This window comes from Arachis duranensis, chromosome 7 (assembly GCF_000817695.3).
Source record: "Arachis duranensis cultivar V14167 chromosome 7, aradu.V14167.gnm2.J7QH, whole genome shotgun sequence".
In the NCBI taxonomy this organism is placed as follows: Eukaryota; Viridiplantae; Streptophyta; class Magnoliopsida; order Fabales; family Fabaceae; genus Arachis; species Arachis duranensis.
Genome location: NC_029778.3, coordinates 966,145 through 986,334, shown reverse-complemented (window position 1 = coordinate 986,334; position 20,190 = coordinate 966,145). Strand labels below are relative to the sequence as shown.

The window sequence follows — 20,190 nt, the reverse complement described above, 5'->3', positions numbered from 1 at the left end:
GTTATGACGTTAACTTAGATGCATCTAACTCAGACTCCAGCTAGCAGGGGTGTTGCTAGCCTAACGTGTAGGCCACACGTTAGATCTGTTATTCTGTTAGGACACACAAGAGGAAAGGGCTACCCATAGAGGTGGAGCCGCCCAAGTGTTGACTTTTGATTTGATTTCTGTATGAGAACTCCCTTATTGATTCACTTATTATTATTATTATCAACTGTTACTTTCTAATTAAAATTACTTTAATGATAATGTTTGTATAGTCTCATGTTGATTATAGATGTATTGTCTGGTCACTGAGTTGCAAAACTCACCCCGTTTTTTTAAAAATATTTTTCGAGAACAAATATTTGACTATGTGAGACTTTCTATTCAAGAGTAACGGTCTGCAATGAGTACCTATTCTTTGTCGAATTCCTAGAAGTATATGCTCCATATGTCACAGGCAGGACCAACCATTCTTAGTTATTTTAATTTTTTTGTTAAAAATATATAACTATTTATTTTAGAACTTGTAAAATATTTGTACTTGCTTATTGAACTTATATTTGACAATATTAGGCTTGCTATAGGATTATTTTCCTGAGCGCCAGTCATGACTCATTTTGGGTCGTGACAGAGTGGTATCAGAGTTAGGTTTAATTTGTGTAATATGGAGCAAGTGTCCTATGGTAGGATCACAATTGTTAACAATGACCTCAAGATGAAAAATAATGGAGACATAGAACATACTTCCAAAAAGCTTCTCAGCAGACATTTAGTTGCTGAAAACAATCATCAGCTACGGATTGCGTTGAAATATATATGGTACTTGCATAAGTATATGCCCAAAATATTAGGATCCCTTGCAAACCAGCCAGCAAAAGCCATTTCAATGTTAAAGTTAAAAAGAACTTCAACAATATGCATTTGATGACATAATATTAGCTTCCATAGAAAAATCATGATAAAGGAACTGTGTGCCATTTGGGATAACGCTATCATCACTGATCTTTTAGAATGAAGAAGTATACTAGTCAATAAAACAAATCACAAAACAAATCATGCAAACCAATAATGTACAGGCTTTTTGAAACAGGTATGCTTCCAACATGAGAGACTGCCCCATATGTTTTGTTTATTGTTGAAGTATATATATATATACTTGTAGTCGAGTTTGGTTAATCTGGTTATGTATTTTACTTCCTCCAAGAGGATTTTTATGTTGTAAAGTGGCTCGATTTATTTATTCTTAGATAACTTATTGTTTGTTCAACAACGTAAGCGAAAAAAGACCTCATGTAAATTTATTCAAAAAAAAAAAAAACTACAAAAAAGGAATAAATAGAAAAATGTTTGGCAACCGGATAGATGTTGCTCCCAAAATAACTATGGCCTCTCAGGAAAAGTAATAAAGAAAAGAAAACTAGTTGTCGAACTAGTTAACAACTCCATTTATTTGCTCATGATCTCATTGTTGCTGGTTTACAGCTACTATTTTTCTACAAACATTGTATTAGGGCATGTAACATCTAAAAGATTGCTTTTATATTAGTAAATCCTTGTTGAGTTGGAAGAGCATCTGACATTAGGAAAAACTAAAAATATAATAACACTTTCTTTGCCTGTTGGTGAAGCACATGGCTATAGCATGTTTAGGGAAACAATAAGCACTTAATTTTACAAAAATTGTTTCTAGAAGTTTGATTCTTAGCTTAACATCTTTTAATTATTTTTTTGTGGCAGTTCATTTCTAAACCTGAATGTGACCTGTGTAAGCAGCATAATTTGTCACTGATAATTTAACCACATGATCCTTTTTCATCACATTTTCACACCCTTATGGTGGGGCCCACATAAAATCTGATCCTGCTTGGTGCAGAGTGTCCACTTGAAATGGAATATGAACATTCCTTCTTAGCCGTTAGAAGCACACAACACATGCCCATAACTTCCATTTCCAATTAACTTCACTATATAATATATATGCAACTGAATTTCTAGCTTCTTGGCAATCCTATTCACTATTCAGGGTTCTTATCAGCTAGGCCTCTGTCTCCTACAAAATGGAAACACTAATGGCCAAGTTAATGGTTCTGATTCTTTTCCTATCCATGATTGCACCAAAAAGGGGTAATCATATACATTTGTTAAAATATCGACCAATGTTTGTGTACAAATGTTCATTTTTTTTTACCTAATTGCATTATATTATGATCACATGATGCAGTGTTTACTGAATATGAGCAATGGTGCATAGCTGATCCGCAAAGCAGCGACGATGAGTTGCAGGCAGCGCTGAATTGGGCTTGTGGAAGTGAAGGTGCAGATTGTAGCAAAATCCAAGGGAACCAACCAAGCTATTATCCAAACACTTTGAAAGACCATGCTTCGTATGCCTTCAACAGCTATTTTCAGAAGTTCAAGCACAGAGGTGGTTCTTGTTTCTTCAGAGGTGCTGCCATTACAACAGAAGCAGATCCTAGTAAGTTCTAAATTAAACTGATTCTAGATAACATATACATTATACAATATTATAATAATGCTTTTTTAGTAGAACATATGCATGTTCACATTGGCAGAGTGCAAAAGCAGATCTAGAAGAATAGAAGGCCATGTGACATTGTAAAAAGTTTAGGAATATTAAAATTGATAAAATGCCTAGTTATATATGACATGTATGCCATCAAAAGGAGGACAAGGCAAATTAACTTGGCAAACAAGTCAAGGAATCAATCCAAGCTAGTAACTGTTACTCCCTCCATTGTTAATTAAAGTGGTATATTAAAATAACTGATGAATCACGAAACAATTTGTTTCTAGATATATCGGTTTTTTCACGTACCACTTTGTTCAAAATAAACTACTATTTCAGAACAAAGTATAACGAGTCCTTCTATTGAGAAATTTGTGTAGACGATAACACAATAATATATATCCTTTGATTGCAGGTCATGGTTCTCGCCACTTTGACTTGATTCCCTAATTGGAACTGTCACTGAAGACTCAAAAATAGCTGCAGCAGAATCTACAGCTTAGATTTTATTATTTTCCTTTCTTTTTATTGAGGCTGTGTAAATTGTAATCCCCATCAAGAATTGTGCTCTTGCCTCTATTCTTAATTAATTGAGTTTAATCTCAGTCTAAGACTGAGAAAGTTATTAAATCTTATGCAGATTAGTGTCCAATATGAAAGAGCTTAATGATATGTTGCAAAATAACATTTGAGATTTCATAGCCAGTATGCAGCTGCATGGGAGTTTACTTTAAATACGGGGGAAATGAAAAGATTGAAAGACAATAAGAGTTCAGGGAAGCTTCACAACTAACAAGGATTCCCTTTGAAAGATGAAAATCAGAACCATTTCAGTTTAGGAATAAATCAACATCAATGCACATATATAATTACAAAAAAAAAAAAGGGAAACAATGATAGATCCGACAAGCCACATATAACAGCCATCTAGTCACCGAAAATGCCCAAAAACAAGCAACGGCAAAGAAAACACTTAGGTGCGGGTAAAGCAGAATAAAGAATCACAATCATGTGAATATTTAAAAGCATTAATATGGAATGGAAACATGATCGGGAAGATGGTAACAAAACACAAGTTAAAAAGAAAGAGATACAAACGGAATTTATGATGTCTAACAAGAAGAATCTCACTTACTTTTTATCCTTGCAATAGGCCTCTAGATATCATTTCACGAAGAAGTTTCTCTGCGTTATCATTTTCACCTTTTTCAAACAGAGCACCAATGATTATTTCATAAGTCACAGCATTCGGTAAGCAACCATTGTGTTCCATTTTTGACAAGAAAGCCAATGCTTCATGAAGCAGGCCCTCTTTGCAAAGCCCATTGATCATAATGGTGTATGTCTTCACATCTGGACGATAGCCTTTAATGGAAAGATCTTGAAATATCTCTTTTGCATTTTTAAGTCTTCCACTTTTGCACAGGCCATCTATAAGTATGTTGTATGTACATATATCTGGATCAATGCCACTCTCTTTCATTTGATTGAATAACATAAGTGCGTTGTCATGTTGTTTCATACTGAACAAAGCATGCAGCAAGGAATTGTAAGTGAATATACCAGCATGTTGACCTCTATCATGCATCTTTTCAAGAAGCTCCACAGCACAAAGGATTCTCCTTGATTTTCCCAAGCCATCAATTAAAGTACTGTAAGTAAATATGTCGGGAACCAAGTTCTTGCAACGCATCTCTTCAAAGAGATTCAAGGCATCATTGACCATTTTACTTTTGCACAAGCCATTAATCATGATATTGTAACTACAAACATTAGGAGACACACTACTTTGGGCCATTGTGTTGAATACATATTTTGCCTTATTTACCTGATTAACCAAACAATGCCCATCCATTAAGCTGTTATAAGTAACCACATCTGGTTTCACACCATGTTTTGTCATCACAGCCAACACGTTGTTAGCATCTTTGATCTTTCCTTCCTTGCATAGCCCATCGATCAAAATACTATAGGTCCGAACACCTGGAGTAATGTTTTTGAGCATCATATGATTTAGTATATGAATGGCTGCCTTAAATTGACCCACGAGGCACAATCCATAAATCAGAGTCCTGTAAGTGATAACATTGGGAGAAATTCCCATAGCAAGCATTTCAGAGTATAAATGAAAAGCCTCACTTACAAGTGTATCCTTGCAGAGGCTATCAATAATTGCGCTGTACATGACAACATTAGGAACAATCCCATACTGTGGGATCTTTCTCAACACTTGAATAGCAGCTGCTGTGTGTCCGGCCTTACAGAGTCCATTAACCAAGGTCCCATAGGTGACTTGATTAAGCTGAAATCCATGATCCCGCACTATGTCATGGAAATGCAGTGCTTTTTCAACATTACCACAGAGACAGAGACCTTTCAGGATTGTTGTCAACGTTATGGTATTAGACTGAAAACCCATTCTGAAAATCTTGGCCAATACAGAGAAAGCAAGCGTCATACGACCCATGTCGCAACAACAATTGATTAAGATGTTCAAAGTAAAAAAGTCGGGAGCGATTCCCTTGGCTTGCAATTGCTGAAAAAGGGAAACGGCGGCGTGGAAATGCTTCGTCTTGGCAAGGGATCCCAAAATCTTGTTAAATTGGATGATGGGAGGAGTACGACGCATAGAGAGCAAGCGAGTGAAGGAATCAACAGCATCGTCAACTTCAGCAAGGGATGGAGGCTCAGAATGAAAGTAAAGGCTTGTCCAGGAAGGAGGGAGAGTGGAGAGTGGAACAAAATTAGGGATTTGACGAACAGAAACCATAAACCTTGTTGCATACAACATTGTTGATTCCTTCTGAATTCTGAATAAGAGAAATTTGCTACTACTTTTACGTGTTGAAGTTAAATTTAAAAAATGTTTTATTTAAATTAATTTGTAATATAAAGATTTAGATGTTAAAATTGTATAAAGTGACATTTTAATTTGATGGTTTGATTTTTGTATTTATTTTAATTGATGGACTTAGTCTTGATGTGCATGTAGTTTTTAATGATATCTACATTAAAAAAATTCTGTAAATTTTTTTTTGAATAAATTATTTTTGATAAGAATAATTAAAATAATATAAAGTGAAATTATCTGTTAATATTTTTCTTTGACTTAAAAAATGTCTTAAGTGATAACAATTTAAAATAGTGTTAGAGAATGTTCAAAACTGAATCTTTAATTTCTTTTACAACCGTTGTAAATAAAAAGTTTACTTTCATTGTAACTTTAATTAGTCTATACAAATCATTTGCATCTTTTATTTTCAAATTTTTTATAGACTTTTCTTTCTTGTAACAAATGTTTGAATTTGTTAATCATATTTTTCTTCACAATTACATGAAGAGGTATTCCCATACAGTGTTAGTAAATCATAGTTAATAATTAATTAAAAAAATTGATTACATTAATTTTTTTTAAAGTTATTAAAAAAACAATAAATAGCATATTGAAAGAAATATAATTTTAACGATATTAAAATACAATTATATATAAAGTATTATAAAATAATATAAAAATTATATAAAACAAAAATAATTAAAGTATTTTTTTGTAAATTCAATTTAAAAATATAATAAATATGTTTGTTTTTGTATCTTTTCATCTAATATAATCATTTCTAAGAAAAAAAAGCTCCTTTTTGTTTGTGGGTGTTAATGTTTTTCATAGACTAATCACGCGAACTTTGATAAACCAATTGTCTGTTTGTTTAGTTATGTTGTCCAAAGAATAATGCTCTATTGAGTAAGTTTGAGATGTTGTGTAGTTCGAAAATAAATTTTTTGTGGTAAATTTGATGATAGTTGAAAGAATAGTGATAAGAGATCTATATAAGTAGTTTAGATAGTATGGAATTTGAATATTTGTAACGTAAAATTTATTATGATTAATAATATTATTATGACATTTATAATATAGATGTTTATTACATTTAATGAGTTATTTATAGAAATTAAAAAATTAATTATTGGGGTTATAAAAATTTATTGTATTATTTATAACGATAAGATATAATAAATATAAGAATTTTGTACCCTAATTTGCATATATTTCTATTACTTGTATATTTTATTTTATTTGTTTTGCTGATTTGGAAATAATAGTTTATTTGAAAAAGATTGAGTGATTAATTCTAAAGTTTTGCTAAATAAACGATATTGTTGACATGACATTAATATGATGAGAAAAAAGTCTTAAAAATAATATGGGTAAATTTATCCATTTACTTGTATATATTAAGAATAGATAAATAGATAGATAGATTGAAAGAGCAATGTTCCCAAAATCAAAATATTGAGCTTTAGTCATGAGCACTATACCTCACAATCTCACATCACTTGTAGTACATGTAGAACTTGAACAATACTAGTGATGTAGAACTTGAACAATACTAGCTAACACGATGTTGTATGAATACTATAACAAGAAATAAGTAGGTTCAAAACCTTCATGTTTCTTGGATTATTTATAGATGTCACAAAATGTGCAGGCCATGTTGCACAATTAAAGCAGAATTTATCTAACACAGTTGCAGAAATACCTTTTCTTTCACAATTTCAGCAGCTTCTTCCTTAGTGACCACATTTCTTGGTGATTTACTTTTGGCAGCAATATCAACCTGCTCTTGGAGTGTAGAATACATGGTCTGTAGTGTGTCCAGTAGAAAGCAATCATTACCATGCCGAGCTATCAAGGACACCGAAACAGGACACTTTTGGCAAATTCCTAATGGTATTGTGACCTGAAAAGACAATCAGCAGAATGTGAATGAGAAAATAATCACAAGGGTGTGTATTTTTGCAATGCTACTCACAATCCACCCAAAGTAGCTTTTATTTAGCCACCAGTGGGATGAAATGATTATGTTGCTGTTAAGCCCATAACCATAACTCTTAAAGCACCAAACACAACCATGCAAAATCCCAGCAGAAGCAAATCACTTTGCTCTCTGATTCAACACATTCAATTGTGAGAATATTAAGTTTGTTTAAGTTTCTCTTCCTTATTTATGACTTGTGAGGATAGTGTGTAGACATATTATAATGTATTTGGGATTTGGGTTTGGGTGAAGTGATGCTATTTACCACTTTGTATCTCAATTGGAAATTCGACTCGGCTAATGTGGTTGTCCAAGTTGTCCCTCTTTTTAAGTGTCACTTATCTTATATCCTCTTCATATTTCATTGCAAAATTCATTGTTGTTGCCTTTGTTGGTGGACGTAGACCATTTGTTTTTAGACTGGAGAGCTCTTTCAAAGTAGGAACACTAGAACCTAAATAGTCCGCCAGAGAACGCAAGAAAATAACTAAGTAGGAGGAATGTCCGTTATGGAAGAAGGTAGTTTGTTCCCGTAATAATTTGAATCCAGCTGTGCCTTTGTCCACCCAAGAATTACCCGTGTGGGGTCCGTAGAGGGATATTTGTCAGTTACAATTCACGAATCAAGTACTAAGGCAGAAGATGATCAATGGGTTGTCTATGGAGATCGGAGACGGACGAGCTACTCGCTTCTGGGAGGATGTCTGGCTCCTTGGAGGTTTATTGAAATATCGTTTTCCTAAACTCTACTCTGTTTCAAACCAAATAGGATCAGTGATAAGGAATTGTGGGTTTTGGGATGGTTTAGAGTGGATATGGAACTTCCAGTGGAGACGACAACTGTTCCAATGGGAGTTGGATCTAGTGAACCAGCTACTTGATACGTTAAGGCTGGTTAGACTTGCATATGACAGACAGGATAGAGTTGTGTGAAAATATGATAAACAAGATGTTTTTTTAACTAACTCATTTATGCAGGTAATACAGGCGGAAATGGCCCCGGAGGATATCACAAGCTATAGCTTTACTAGTACTATCTGGAAAGGACTTGTTCCACCAAGAGTGGAGGTGTTTGTTTGGTTTGCCTTGATTGGCAGAATCAGTACGAAGGAGAGACTGAGTCGGCTTGGGGTTATTAACTAACAAGATACTTTATGTGTATTATGTAATAACTGTGTTGAGTCTGGTCACCACTTGTTTCTAGGCTGTAGTTTCTCTTGGCAGGTTTGGTGTGCATGGTTATCATATGTTGGTAGAACATGGTCTTGTTCGGGTACGTTGAAGGAGCATTTCCTAAGTTGGACTGAGAATTCAGATAGAAAGGCGGAATGTAAGGTTTGGATGGTGAGCTTTTGCGCGATTATTTGGAATTTGTGGTTGGAAAGGAATAGAAGACTGTTTCAGAATAAAGGAAAAGGAGTGGAGGAGATTATCCGCATGTTCTCTCTGAGTTACATGGAGTGGCTAGGTGCGAACCCCTTTGGTTGTTGATGGCAATGCCGGAGATGACATGGGGACATAATTTACTGCTTGATTGCTGTTTTGCTTTTTATTTTATTCCGTGTTGACTACGCTCCACTTCATGTGTTGAGCTCTACTTTCAAAAAATAAAATAACTAAGTAATATTCATTTACAAAAGAAAAGAATAATTAAAAAATACAGAAAGAAAAAGGACATGTTAACAACGACCTCAAGATGAAAAATATTGGAGTAATAGAACATACTTCCAAAGAGCTTCTCAGCAGACATTTAGTTGCTGAAAACAATCATCAGCTACGGATTGCGTTGAAATATATATGGTACTTGCATAAGTATATGCTCAAAATATTAGGATCCCTTGCAAACAAGCCTGCAAAAGCCATTTCCTTGTTAAAGTTAAAAAGAACTTCAACAATATGCATTTGATGACATAATATTAGCTTCCACAGAAAAATCATGATAAAGGAACTCTGTGCCATTTGGGATAACGCTATCATCACTGATCTTTTAGACTGAAGAAGTATACTAGTCAATAAAACAAATCACTTATTGTTAAAAAAAGATCTCATGTAAATTTATTAAAAAAAAAACTACAAAAAGGGAATAAATAAAAAAATGTTTGGCAACCGGATGGATATTGCTCAAAAAATAACTATGGTCTCTCAGAAAAAGTAATAAAGAAAAGAAAACTAGTTGTACAACAAATTAACAACTCCATTATTTGCTCATGATCTCATTGTTGCTCGTTTACAGCTACTATTTTTCTACATTGTATTAGGGCATGTAACATTTACAAAATTGCTTTTATATTAGTAAATCCTTGTTGAGTTGGAAGAGCATCTGACATTAGAAAGAGCTAAGAATATAATAATGCTTTCTTTGCCTGTTGATGAAGCACATGGCTATAGCATGTTTGGGAATATATTATTTTAGGGAAACAATAAGCACTTAATTTTACAAAAATTGTTTCTAGAAGTTTGATTCTTAGCTTAACATCTTTTAATTATTTTTGTGGCAAATCATTTCTAAATCTGAATGTGACCTGTGTAAGCAGCATAATTTGTCACTGATAATTTGACCACATGATCCTTTTCATGTAATTTTTCATCACATTTTCACACCCTGATGGTGAGTCCCACATAAAATCTGATCCTGCTTGGTGCAGAGTGTCCACTTGTAATGGAATATGAACATTCCTTCTTAGCCGTTAGAAGCACACAACACATGACCATAACTTCCATTTTCCATTAACTTCATTATATAATATATATGCAACTAAATTTCTAGTTTCTTGGCTATCCTATTCACTATTCAGAGTTCTTATCAGCTAGGCCTGTGTCTCCTCCAAAATGGAAACATTAATGGCTAAGTTAATGGCTCTGATTCTTTTCCTATCCATGATTGCACCAAAAAGGGGTAAATACATAAGTGCTCATGTGTTGTTAAAATATCCACCAATGTTTGTGTATAAATGTTCATTTTTTCACCTAATTGCATTATATTATGATCACATGATGCAGTGTTTGTTGAATATGGGCAATGGTGCATAGCCGATCCGGAAAGCAGCGACGATGAGTTGCAGGCGGCGCTGAATTGGGCTTGTGGAAGTGGAGGTGCAGATTGTAGCAAAATCCAAGTGAACCAACCATGCTATTATCAAAACACTTTGAAAGACCATGCTTCCTATGCCTTCAACAGCTACTTTCAGAAGTTCAAGCACAGAGGTGGTTCTTGTTTCTTCCGAGGTTCTGCCATTACAACAGAAGCAGATCTTAGTAAGTTCTAAATTAAACTGATTCTAGATAACATATACATTATACAATATTATAATAATGCTTTTTAAGTAGAACATATGCATGTTCACATTGGCACAGAGTGCAAAAGCAGATCTAGAAGAATAGAAGGCCATGTGACATTGTAAAAAGTTTAGGAATATTAAAATTGACTAAATGCTTAGTTATATATAACATGTATGCCATCAAAAGGAGGAAAAGGCAAATTAACTTGGCAAACAAGTAAGGAATCAATCCAAGCTAGTAACTGTTACTCCCTCCATTGTTAGTTGAAGTGGTATATTAAAATAACTGATGAATCACGAAACAATTTGTCTCTAGATATAGTGGTTTTTTCATGTACCACTTTGTTCAAATAAACTACTATTTCAGAACAAAGCATAAGGAGTCCTTCTATTGAGAAATTTGGGTAGATGACAACACAATAATATATATCCTTTGATTGCAGGTCATGGTTCTTGCCACTTTGACTTCATTCCCTAATTGGAACTGTCACTGAAGACTCAAAAATAGCTGCAGCAGAATCTACAGCTTAGATTTTATTTTTTCCTTTCTTTGTATTGAGGCTGTGTAATCCCCCATCAAGCATTGTGCTCTTGCCTCTATTTTTAATTAATTGAGTTTAATCTCAGTCTAAGACTGAGAATGTTATTAAATCTTATGCAGATTAGTGTCCAATCTCAAAGAGCTTAATGATATGCTGCAAAATAACATTTGAGATTTCATAGCCAGTATGCTGCTGCATGGGAGTTTACTTGAAATATAGGGGAAATGAAAAGATTGAAAAACAATAAGAGTGCAGGGAAGCTTCACAACTAACAAGGATTCCCTTTGAATGATGAAAATCAGAACCATTTCAGCTTAGGAATAAATTAACATCAATGCACATATATAATTACAAAAACAAAAAAGGAAACAATGATAGATCCGACAAGCCACATATAACAGCCATCTAGTCATCGAAAATGCCCTAAAACAAGCAACGCCAAAGAAAACACTTAGGTGCGGGTAAAGCAGAATAAAGAATCACAATCATGTGAATATTTAAAAGCATTAATATGGAATGGAAAGATGATCGGGAAGATGGTAACAAAACACAAGTTAAAAAGAAAGAGATACAAATGGCATTTTGTGATGTCTAACAAGAAGAATCCCACTTACTTTTATCCTTGCAATAGGCCTTTAGATATCATTTCACGAAGAAGTTTCTCCGCGTTATCATTTTCACCTTTTTCAAACAGAGCACGAATGATTATTTCACAAGTCAGAGCATCCGGTAAGCAACCATTGTCTTCCATTTTCGACAAGAAAGCCAATGCTTCATGAAGCAGGCCCTCTTTGCAAAGCCCTTTGATCATAATGGTGTATGTCTTCACATCTGGACGATGGCCTTTAATGGAAAGATCTTGAAATATCTCTTTTGCATTTATAAGTCTTCCACTTCTGCACAGGCCATCTATAAGTATGCTGTATGTATATATATCTGGATCAATGCCACTCTCTTTCATTTGATTGAATAACATAAGTGCGTTGTCATGTTGTTTCATACTGAACAAAGCATCCAGCAAGGAATTGTAAGTGAATATATCAGCATGTTGACCTCTATCATGCATCTTTTCAAGAAGCTCCGCTGCACAAAGGATTCTCCTTGATTTTCCCAAGCCATCAATTAGAGTATTGTAAGTAATCATGTTGGGAACCAAGTTCTTGCAACGCATCTCTTCAAGGAGATTCAAGGCATCATTGACCATTTTACTTTTGCACAAGCCATTAATCATGATATTGTAACTATAAACATTAGGAGACACACTACTTTGGGCCATTGTGTTGAATACATATTTTGCCTTATTTACCTGATTAACCAAACAATGCCCATCCATTAAGCTGTTATAAGTAACCACACTTGGTTTCACACCATGTTTTGTCATCACAGCCAGCACGTTCTTAGCATCTTTGATCTTTCCTTCCTTGCATAGCCCATCGATCAAAGTATTATAGGTCTGAACATCTGGAGGAATGTTTTTGAGCATCATATGATTTAATATATGAATGGCTTCCTTAAGTTGACCCGCAAGGCACAATCCATAAATCAGAGTTGTGTAAGTGATAACATTGGGAGAAATTCCCATAGCAAGCATTTCAGAGTATAAAAGAAAAGCCTCACTTACAAGTGTATCCTTGCAGAGGCTATCAATAATTGCGCTGTACATGACAACATTAGGAACAATCCCATACTGTGGGATCTTTCTCAACACTTGAATAGCAGCTGCTGTGTGTCCGGTCTTACAGAGTCCATTAACCAAGGTCCCATAGGTGACTTGATCAAACTGAAATCCATGAGCCCGCACTATGTCATGGAAGTGCAGTGCTTTTTCAACATTACCACAGAGACAGAGGCCTTTCAGGATTGTTGTGAACGTTATGGTATTAGACTGAAAACCCATCCTGAAAATCTTGGCCAATACAGAGAAAGCAAGCGTCATACGACCCATGCCGCAACAACAATTGATTAAGATGTTCAAAGTAAAAAAGTCGGGAGCGATTCCCCTGGCTTGCAATTGCTGAAAAAGGGAAACGGCGGCGTGGAAATGCTTCATCTTGGCAAGGGATCCCAAAATCTTGTTAAATTGGTTGATGGGAGGAGTACGACGCATAGAGAGCATGCGAGTAAAGGAATCAACAGCATCGTCAACTTCAGCAAGGGATGGAGGCTCAGAATGAAAGTGAAGGCTTGTCCAGGAAGGAGGGAGAATGGATAGTGCAACAAAATTAGGGATTTGACGAACAGAAACCCTAAACCTTGTTGCATACAACATTGTTGATTCCCTCTGAATTCTGAATAAGAGAAATTTTCTACTGCGTTTACATGTCTAGATTTTTATTCGTTTATTCACCACTAAGAGGCAAGAAAAGAAAAGGGGTTTTACAACAAAAAATAATGGTGGGGAGAAAAGTTAAAGTAAATCCTTGGGTTGGAAGAGCATCTGACATTAGGAAAAGCTAAAAATATAATAACACTTGGTGAAACACATGGCTATAGCATGTTTAGGGAAACAATAAGCACTTAATTTTACAAAAATTGTTTCTAGAAGTTTGATTCTTATCTCAATTTCTAAATCTGAATGTGACCTGTGTAAACAGCATAATTTGTCAATTTTTCTTCACATTTTCACACCCTTATGGTGGATCCCACATAAAATCTGATCCTGCTTGATGCAGAGTGTCCACTTGCAATGGAATATGAACATTCCTATGGCCAAGTTAATGGTTCTGATTCTTTTCCTATCCATGATTGCACCAAAAAGGGGTAATCATATACATAAGTGTTCATGTGTTGTTAAAATATCCACCAATGTTTGTGTATAAATGTTCATTTTTTTTTACCTAAATTGCATTGTATTATGATCACATGATGCAGTGTTTGCTGAATATGAGCAATGGTGCATAGCTGATCCGCAAAGCAGCGACGATGAGTTGCAGGCGGCGCTGAATTGGGCTTGTGGAAGTGGAGGTGCAGATTGTAGCAAAATCCAGGTGAACCAACCATGCTATTATCCAAGCACTTTGAAAGACCATGCTTCCTATGCCTTCAACAGCTACTTTCAGAAGTTCAAGCACAGAGGTGGTTCTTGTTTCTTCAGAGGTGCTGCCATTACAACAGAAGCAGATCCTAGTAAGTTCTAAATTAAACTGATTCTAGACAAAATATACATTATACAATATTATAATAATGCTTTTTTAGTAGAACATATGCATGTTCACATTGGCACAGAGTCCAAAAGCAGATCTAGAAGAATAGAAGGCCATGTTACATTGTAAAAAGTTTAGGAATATTAAAATTGACTAAATGCTTATTTATATGTAACATGTATGCCATCAAAAGGAGGAAAAGGCAAATTAACTTGGCAAACAAGTCATGGAGTCAATCCAAGATAGTAAATGTTACTCCCTCCATTGTTAATTAGAGTGGTATATTAAAATAACCGATGAATCATGAGATAATTTGTCTCTGGATATATCTGTTTTTTCATGTACCACTTTGTTCAAATAAACTACTATTTCAGAACAAAGTATAAGAAGTTCTTCCATTGAGAAATTTGTGTAGATGATAACACAATAATATATATCCTTTGATTTCAGGTCATGATTCTTGCCACTTTGACTTCATTCCCTAATTGGAACTGTCACTGAGGACTAAAAAATAGCTGCAGCAGAATCTATAGCTTAGATTTTATTTTTCCTTTCTTTTCATTGAGGCTGTGTAATCCCCATCAAGCATTGTGCTCTTGCCTTGTTTTATTTCTTAATTAATTGAGTTTAATCTCAGTCTAAGACTGAGAAATTCATTAAATCTTATGCAAATTAGTGTCCAATCTCAAAGAGATTAATGATATTTTTCCCCCTCCACATTGATTATTGATGTATGAGAAAGTTCTGCTTGATAACTTGCTGAATACTATGTGTACTATATCATTCTAAATTCTTTCTTAACGAATGAATTAATGTGCTACTATTTTGATATTTTGGCTACTACAATATAGATGTTAGTGACTTAAAATATCACTGGTATTATATTTTATCCTAATTACAATAGACTAGTGGGTTCATTGGTTTATTTAGTTTAATAAAGGTTCAATAGTAATATATACAATATTGTTACATGGTAAGGATGTTCTAACTCAATAAGAGTAAATGGGAGTGTGAAGGCCTGAAGGGGGAGTGTTCCATTTTCTTTCCCTGTTTCCACATTTATATGTTGACAATTATAACATTATAATATCGCTAATAAAATATATTGAATTTCCATAACGTTAGATAATACTATATACACAATATTTCATGTTTCTATTAACCTTTTCAAAAAGAAAAGTATCATATTAAAACATAAATCAAATTAGTAGTACAATTTACAAAATATAAAAATGGACAACTCTCTCTACCTCTAACTACTGAACTATCTTCTATCTTGTCCACCCTCTTGACGGTTGAATTTGTTTCATGCATTCTTTTGCTCTAACATTACAATTTACAAGCACTTCCTGCAAGGTGTTGGCATCTCTAATGAACTAGATCCACAGCAAACAGAAGGTTGCATATCTTTTCCTCTATGCAAACCCTTTCCTCAGAACCAGCATTAGTATGAAGGCACTTCTTCTTAGCTTTTCTATAAAATTCTGCTTCAGAATTTCTACCGTTTCTTTCCAAACCAGCAACCAGTACATTGTAAGTTCCTAACACAGTCAGAAACCCTTTTGCGCACATACTTTTGTGTATATCAAGTGCCTTGTTAACTCTTCTAGAGGCAAAATAAGCGCTAATTAAAGCAGTATAGGTAGCAGTGCACTTATGGTTATCAGGTAACAAGTTGAAAATCGTCACAGCATAAGCAGGCTTCTTAGCGCAACCCAGCCTATAGATCAAAATTGAAGCCAGGTAGATTCCAAGAGAATGACCGGCTCTAGACATTTCCTCAACGGCTTCAACTAGCTGCGAAAACATATTGGATCTGATCAACAAGCCTATCAAGGAAAGATATCCTTGTCTCTCCATGTATATGCCCATTTTTACGCTATACTTGAATGCTAACAAAGCACCTTCAGGTCTGCAATGGGAACAATTTACCTCTATAATGGATGAGATACCCTTATGATCTAAAGGTATTTTCTTATCCATCATTCCAGCAAGTAAATGATCAATAGCAACCAGATTTCTCTTTCTCAAGAGAACAAATAGAAGCTCTTTATCTACATCAACTGTGAAACAGTCATCATCCTTCCTAATGGTGCTAGAATCAATATAAAATTGAGGATTGACTTGCCTTATGAGCGCATCACTTTCGCCAGCAACTTTCAAAGCTTTCAATGCTTCGACAAAAACAGGGTAACGAAGAACAAGGCGGTTTTCTTTCATATACCGCAGGATATGGGTCATGAACATAATCCCTCCAATTTTAGCACACCTCTCAATCAAAATATTGCATGCAGCTTTGTCAGGTTGCACCCCAGCCTCCTGCATCTTTTCAAATATTTCAAGGGCATCTTTGCATTTTCCTAAAATACAAAACACACAAAAAAATAATAACCATTACTGACAAAACAGAAGGCAATAACAAATTTGTGAGAGCAATTGAATTGAATTAAGCAAAAGAAAAGCGCTCTAACATTTGAATTACCCTCTTAGGCAACATAACAAACACATGGAAGGCAAGAAAGAAACACACACTAACCAGAGCCAACAAGGTACTCCATTAGAATGGTATAAGTGTAGCAATTAGGAGCACAACCAGATTCAATCATCTCCTTGTAAACACAAGTAGCCTCCTTAACCCTACCATGATCGAATAGAATCTTGATATAGGCAGTGTAAGAAACAACAGTAGGGTAACAACAATCCTTGGACTTCATCTCCTTCCACAACTCCATGGCTGCATCAATGTCCCCAGAATTCGAAAGCCAATGCATCATGCAAGTGTAGGTAATAGAATCAATGTTAACATCATTGTCTTGCATTTGCTTGAAAACCTGCTTCATGGAAGAGATTCTACCAGCTTCTCCGAAGATATCAATCATGGTGGTGTAAGTGTACTGATCATGCTTGAAGCATGTGAGTTTGGAAGCCCAGTTGAAGAACAACCATGCTTTCTCCATTGGAGGGTGGGATTTGAGGACTTGGTTTACAGTGTAAGAGTCCCATCGCAATGGAAGGTTCTCGAGCTCTTTCTGAGCTGAATCCCAAGTTGAATACTTTAGGGTCTTGTATATGTTTCCAATGACGCTTCTCATGTACTCTTTCGGATCACAGTGAGAATCTTCTTCCTTCTTGTTCGTGTTCTTGTTCTTGTTCTTCTCCTTCTCCTTCTTGTTTTGTTGAAGCTGGTGAAGAGAGTGCATGTAAATATAATTGGCGGAAGGAGCGAACTTTCTGATGAGAAATCCACGGAGCTTCCATGTTCTGAGCATCGATAACGTCTCCGGTGGATGAGGAACAGACCAACGACGGCAGCTCTTCCGGCGGTGCTCACATCCACGCCTAGCAAGACAAAGGAAGCTGGGCAGAGCGTGGCCCAGTGGGCTTTGAAAATATTCACTTAATTTGGGCCTAGGCCCAGTTATTAACCAAACACCGGAAAGAAGGTCAAGCCCAAAAAAAAGTATTCACTATATTTAGGCCTACGCTGTATTGTTTTGAATTTTATTGGGCGGGTTATTCCGGGTCGGGTCTGTTCAGGTCTTGCCCATGACAAAAAAAAAAAGAAAACCTACTACTCATTATCTGACCAAAAAATAAAAAGGTTACTACTCATGAGAAGTTGTTTTATATAAAGATAAAAATTAAAAACCGTTACTTACCAAAAAAAAAAATTAAAAACCTTTAAATAATTTAACATATTTAATTAAATTTTTATTTAACAATTTTTAATTATCAAGACAACTTTATGTGAATAGTGATCTGAATTTGAATTCCATTTTTTTTACATGACTTAACCCCTTTTTTTTAACCTCAAAAGGTAGTAATTATAAGCTTGATACATTAACATTCTTGTTTTGATTTTCTTACTTGACTTCCATTGGTTTCTCCAATAGTTTAGGAAGGAATTAAAGTTGAGAAGGCTTTGCAAGCTATAAGTTGAGTCAACTAGTACATAATTTCGTTGGCCAAGTATTCTACATACTCACTGTTTATAATTTAGAAATTACAACTAATACTGAATATTTCCATCAAAGTCAAACCAATTGACTAATGAACCCCACATTCTGATTAAGACATCATATACAACCAAAAGTCTACATTAATTGAGGAGTTATTCTAACCACAGATATTGTCTCTTGATTGAGGAATTATTCTAGTCTAATAAAGATCAGGAGAACAAAGAAAAATTATATATTTTTTGAATTTTTTTTATATTCTATATATGGAATAATATAATATAAGATTATTATTTCATCTTTGAAAATAACTCTACCCACGTTTGTAAGAGATCATAGTTTCTTTTAGGTCAAGCGTATACCTTTGAACATTGATGAGCATAAAATATGGGACATAAGACTATAAACACAGCTTGGCTTACAAGTTAAAATAATTTTGTATTATTACGTTTAAGAAGAGAGTTAACTGTTGGCCCAAATAATTATAAAATTGGTAATGAAATAGTATCATATTCTAAATTTATTCTTTTCCGTAGAAAATGGTTATTATCAACCAAAGTTTTAAGCATATATACATGGTTCCAATGTTGAAAAAAAATAATGAAGCATAGCATCACATAGCTAATGTATGTGTAAAGAATAGGGGTGTACGCGAATCGGATCGGATCGGATTGAATATGGCCGAAAATTTGATTCGATCTGCACCATTCTCATCAGATTGGATATAATATCCGCATTTTTTTTTTGTATCGGATCCGATCCGATTCGCAAATGTGTAGATCGGATATCAGATATATCCGCATAATTGAACCTTCTCGTTTTAATCATATTTTTATGTAAAAAATTCAATAAAAATATTTCTTTCACACTTTTAAATTTATTTATTCCGAAAATATTTTTAATCAATTTTTTTTAAATAACAAAAATAAAATAATACAATATATAAATAATAATTACTAACTAAAACATACAAACAAGTAAATATAATATCAAACATATATATATTTTATTATTATTATGCGGATCGGATATGCAGATGTAGAGTAGATATCCGCGATCCGATCCGTAAAGGATGCGGATAGAATCCTATCCGATCCGATTAATATGCGAATCGAATATTATCCGCAATTTTTCGGATCGAATGCGAATATTTACCGCAAATTTACAGATACGATCCGATCCATAAATATCTGTGGTAAACAATATGTCACATGCAAAAATTATATATATAATATATCTCCCAAAAAGATTGTTTGATCAAAATTTTTATCTTATTAAAGAATTGTATGCACATGTGTAACCGCATGCATCGTCAACTTGCAATTATAACATTAAAAAATAAAAGAAGAGTGTCAGGGACAATAACTTTTGTGTGTTTGTAACTATTAATTGGTCATTAATAATATTTTTAATAGTGTAAGATTATATTTAATGGTGAGAGATCTCTCACTTTTTTTTATGGTTAAATAGTAAATACTGATTACAAAACACAAAAATTACTTGTCCCCTAAACTTTTTCCTAAAATAAAAAACTATAGACATCAATTAGACAAATATGAATTGGCATGATATATATGGAAATTTAAAAAAGGCAAACAATGTTATCCTTAAATCAGATATGAAACCTGAAGAAATGTAAACTCATCGTCACAGTTCCCAATTTGCATTACCGCGTTATCAACAAATGAATACAAAGCCTAAAATGTTGAGCAAAGAATTTGTTCCAAAAACATAAAAATGAAAGATGGGGCACATGTGCTAAGAGGGTCCCATATGTTACCCTAAATGCATGGCAGCACAACATGATGAAACCCTTCATTTTACAAAGTCTGAAACTTTGGTAATTGATAGGAATAAGGACAAATTCTTGTTCTTGCAGATTAAAAAGACATAACATTGTGATATCTATCTTCCCCTAAAGCCCTAAAATGGGCGGTGGGGTGAC

At 34.4% G+C, this 20,190-nt stretch overlaps 4 protein-coding genes across 13 annotated transcripts in view; 2 read left to right on the top strand and 2 right to left on the bottom strand.

The window, feature by feature from the left end:
- The window catches only part of LOC107496054 (glucan endo-1,3-beta-glucosidase 4), a 24,619-nt gene extending 13,130 nt beyond the window's left edge, over positions 1-11,489 (top strand). Inside the window, exon 3 of one of the 2 annotated variants that reach the window (XM_016117257.3) lies at positions 11,048-11,489. In XM_016117257.3, the coding sequence (XP_015972743.2) occupies positions 11,048-11,082 (35 nt within the window). In that variant the 3' untranslated portion in view covers positions 11,083-11,489. Of the gene's footprint in view, positions 1-2,927; positions 3,630-11,047 lie in introns of those variants that run through there. The other variant, XM_052251966.1, reaches the window with a different exon arrangement.
- Positions 1-13,549, bottom strand: part of LOC107496179 (pentatricopeptide repeat-containing protein At1g12620-like) — a 26,356-nt gene extending 12,807 nt beyond the window's left edge. Inside the window, exons 1-4 of one of the 7 annotated variants that reach the window (XM_052251965.1) lie at positions 12,768-13,535; positions 12,503-12,656; positions 3,648-4,390; positions 1,651-2,434 (exon numbers count right to left, since the gene is read on the bottom strand). In XM_052251965.1, the coding sequence (XP_052107925.1) occupies positions 3,651-4,390; positions 12,503-12,656; positions 12,768-13,415 (1,542 nt within the window). In that variant the 5' untranslated portion in view covers positions 13,416-13,535 and the 3' untranslated portion in view covers positions 1,651-2,434; positions 3,648-3,650. Of the gene's footprint in view, positions 1-1,638; positions 2,435-3,647; positions 5,343-10,220; positions 10,555-11,760 lie in introns of those variants that run through there. The other 6 variants (XM_052251963.1, XM_052251962.1, XM_052251964.1 and 3 more) reach the window with 6 other exon arrangements.
- Positions 1,996-15,042, top strand: LOC107496180 (glucan endo-1,3-beta-glucosidase 4). Of its 3 annotated transcripts, none has more exons than XM_052251967.1 (3): positions 1,996-2,109; positions 14,018-14,272; positions 14,740-15,042. In XM_052251967.1, exons 1-3 carry the CDS (start codon positions 2,043-2,045, stop codon positions 14,772-14,774), a joined length of 357 nt encoding a protein of 118 aa, XP_052107927.1. In that variant the 5' UTR covers positions 1,996-2,042; the 3' UTR covers positions 14,775-15,042. The 3 variants fall into 3 exon arrangements, with proteins under 3 accessions (XP_052107927.1, XP_020982652.1, XP_015972869.3); XM_021126993.2 differs by lacking the exon at positions 1,996-2,109 and adding an exon at positions 10,094-10,222; XM_016117383.3 differs by lacking the exon at positions 1,996-2,109 and adding an exon at positions 13,840-13,906.
- Positions 15,043-15,410: 368 nt separating this feature from the next.
- On the bottom strand, positions 15,411-17,606 carry LOC107496098 (pentatricopeptide repeat-containing protein At2g01390). The gene is made up of 2 exons (XM_016117296.3): positions 16,826-17,606; positions 15,411-16,649 (listed from the first exon to the last, which is right to left on the bottom strand). The coding sequence occupies exons 1-2, from the start codon at positions 17,556-17,558 to the stop codon at positions 15,658-15,660; spliced, it is 1,725 nt and encodes a 574-aa protein (XP_015972782.1). The 5' UTR covers positions 17,559-17,606; the 3' UTR covers positions 15,411-15,657.
- Positions 17,607-20,190: the final 2,584 nt, after the last annotated feature.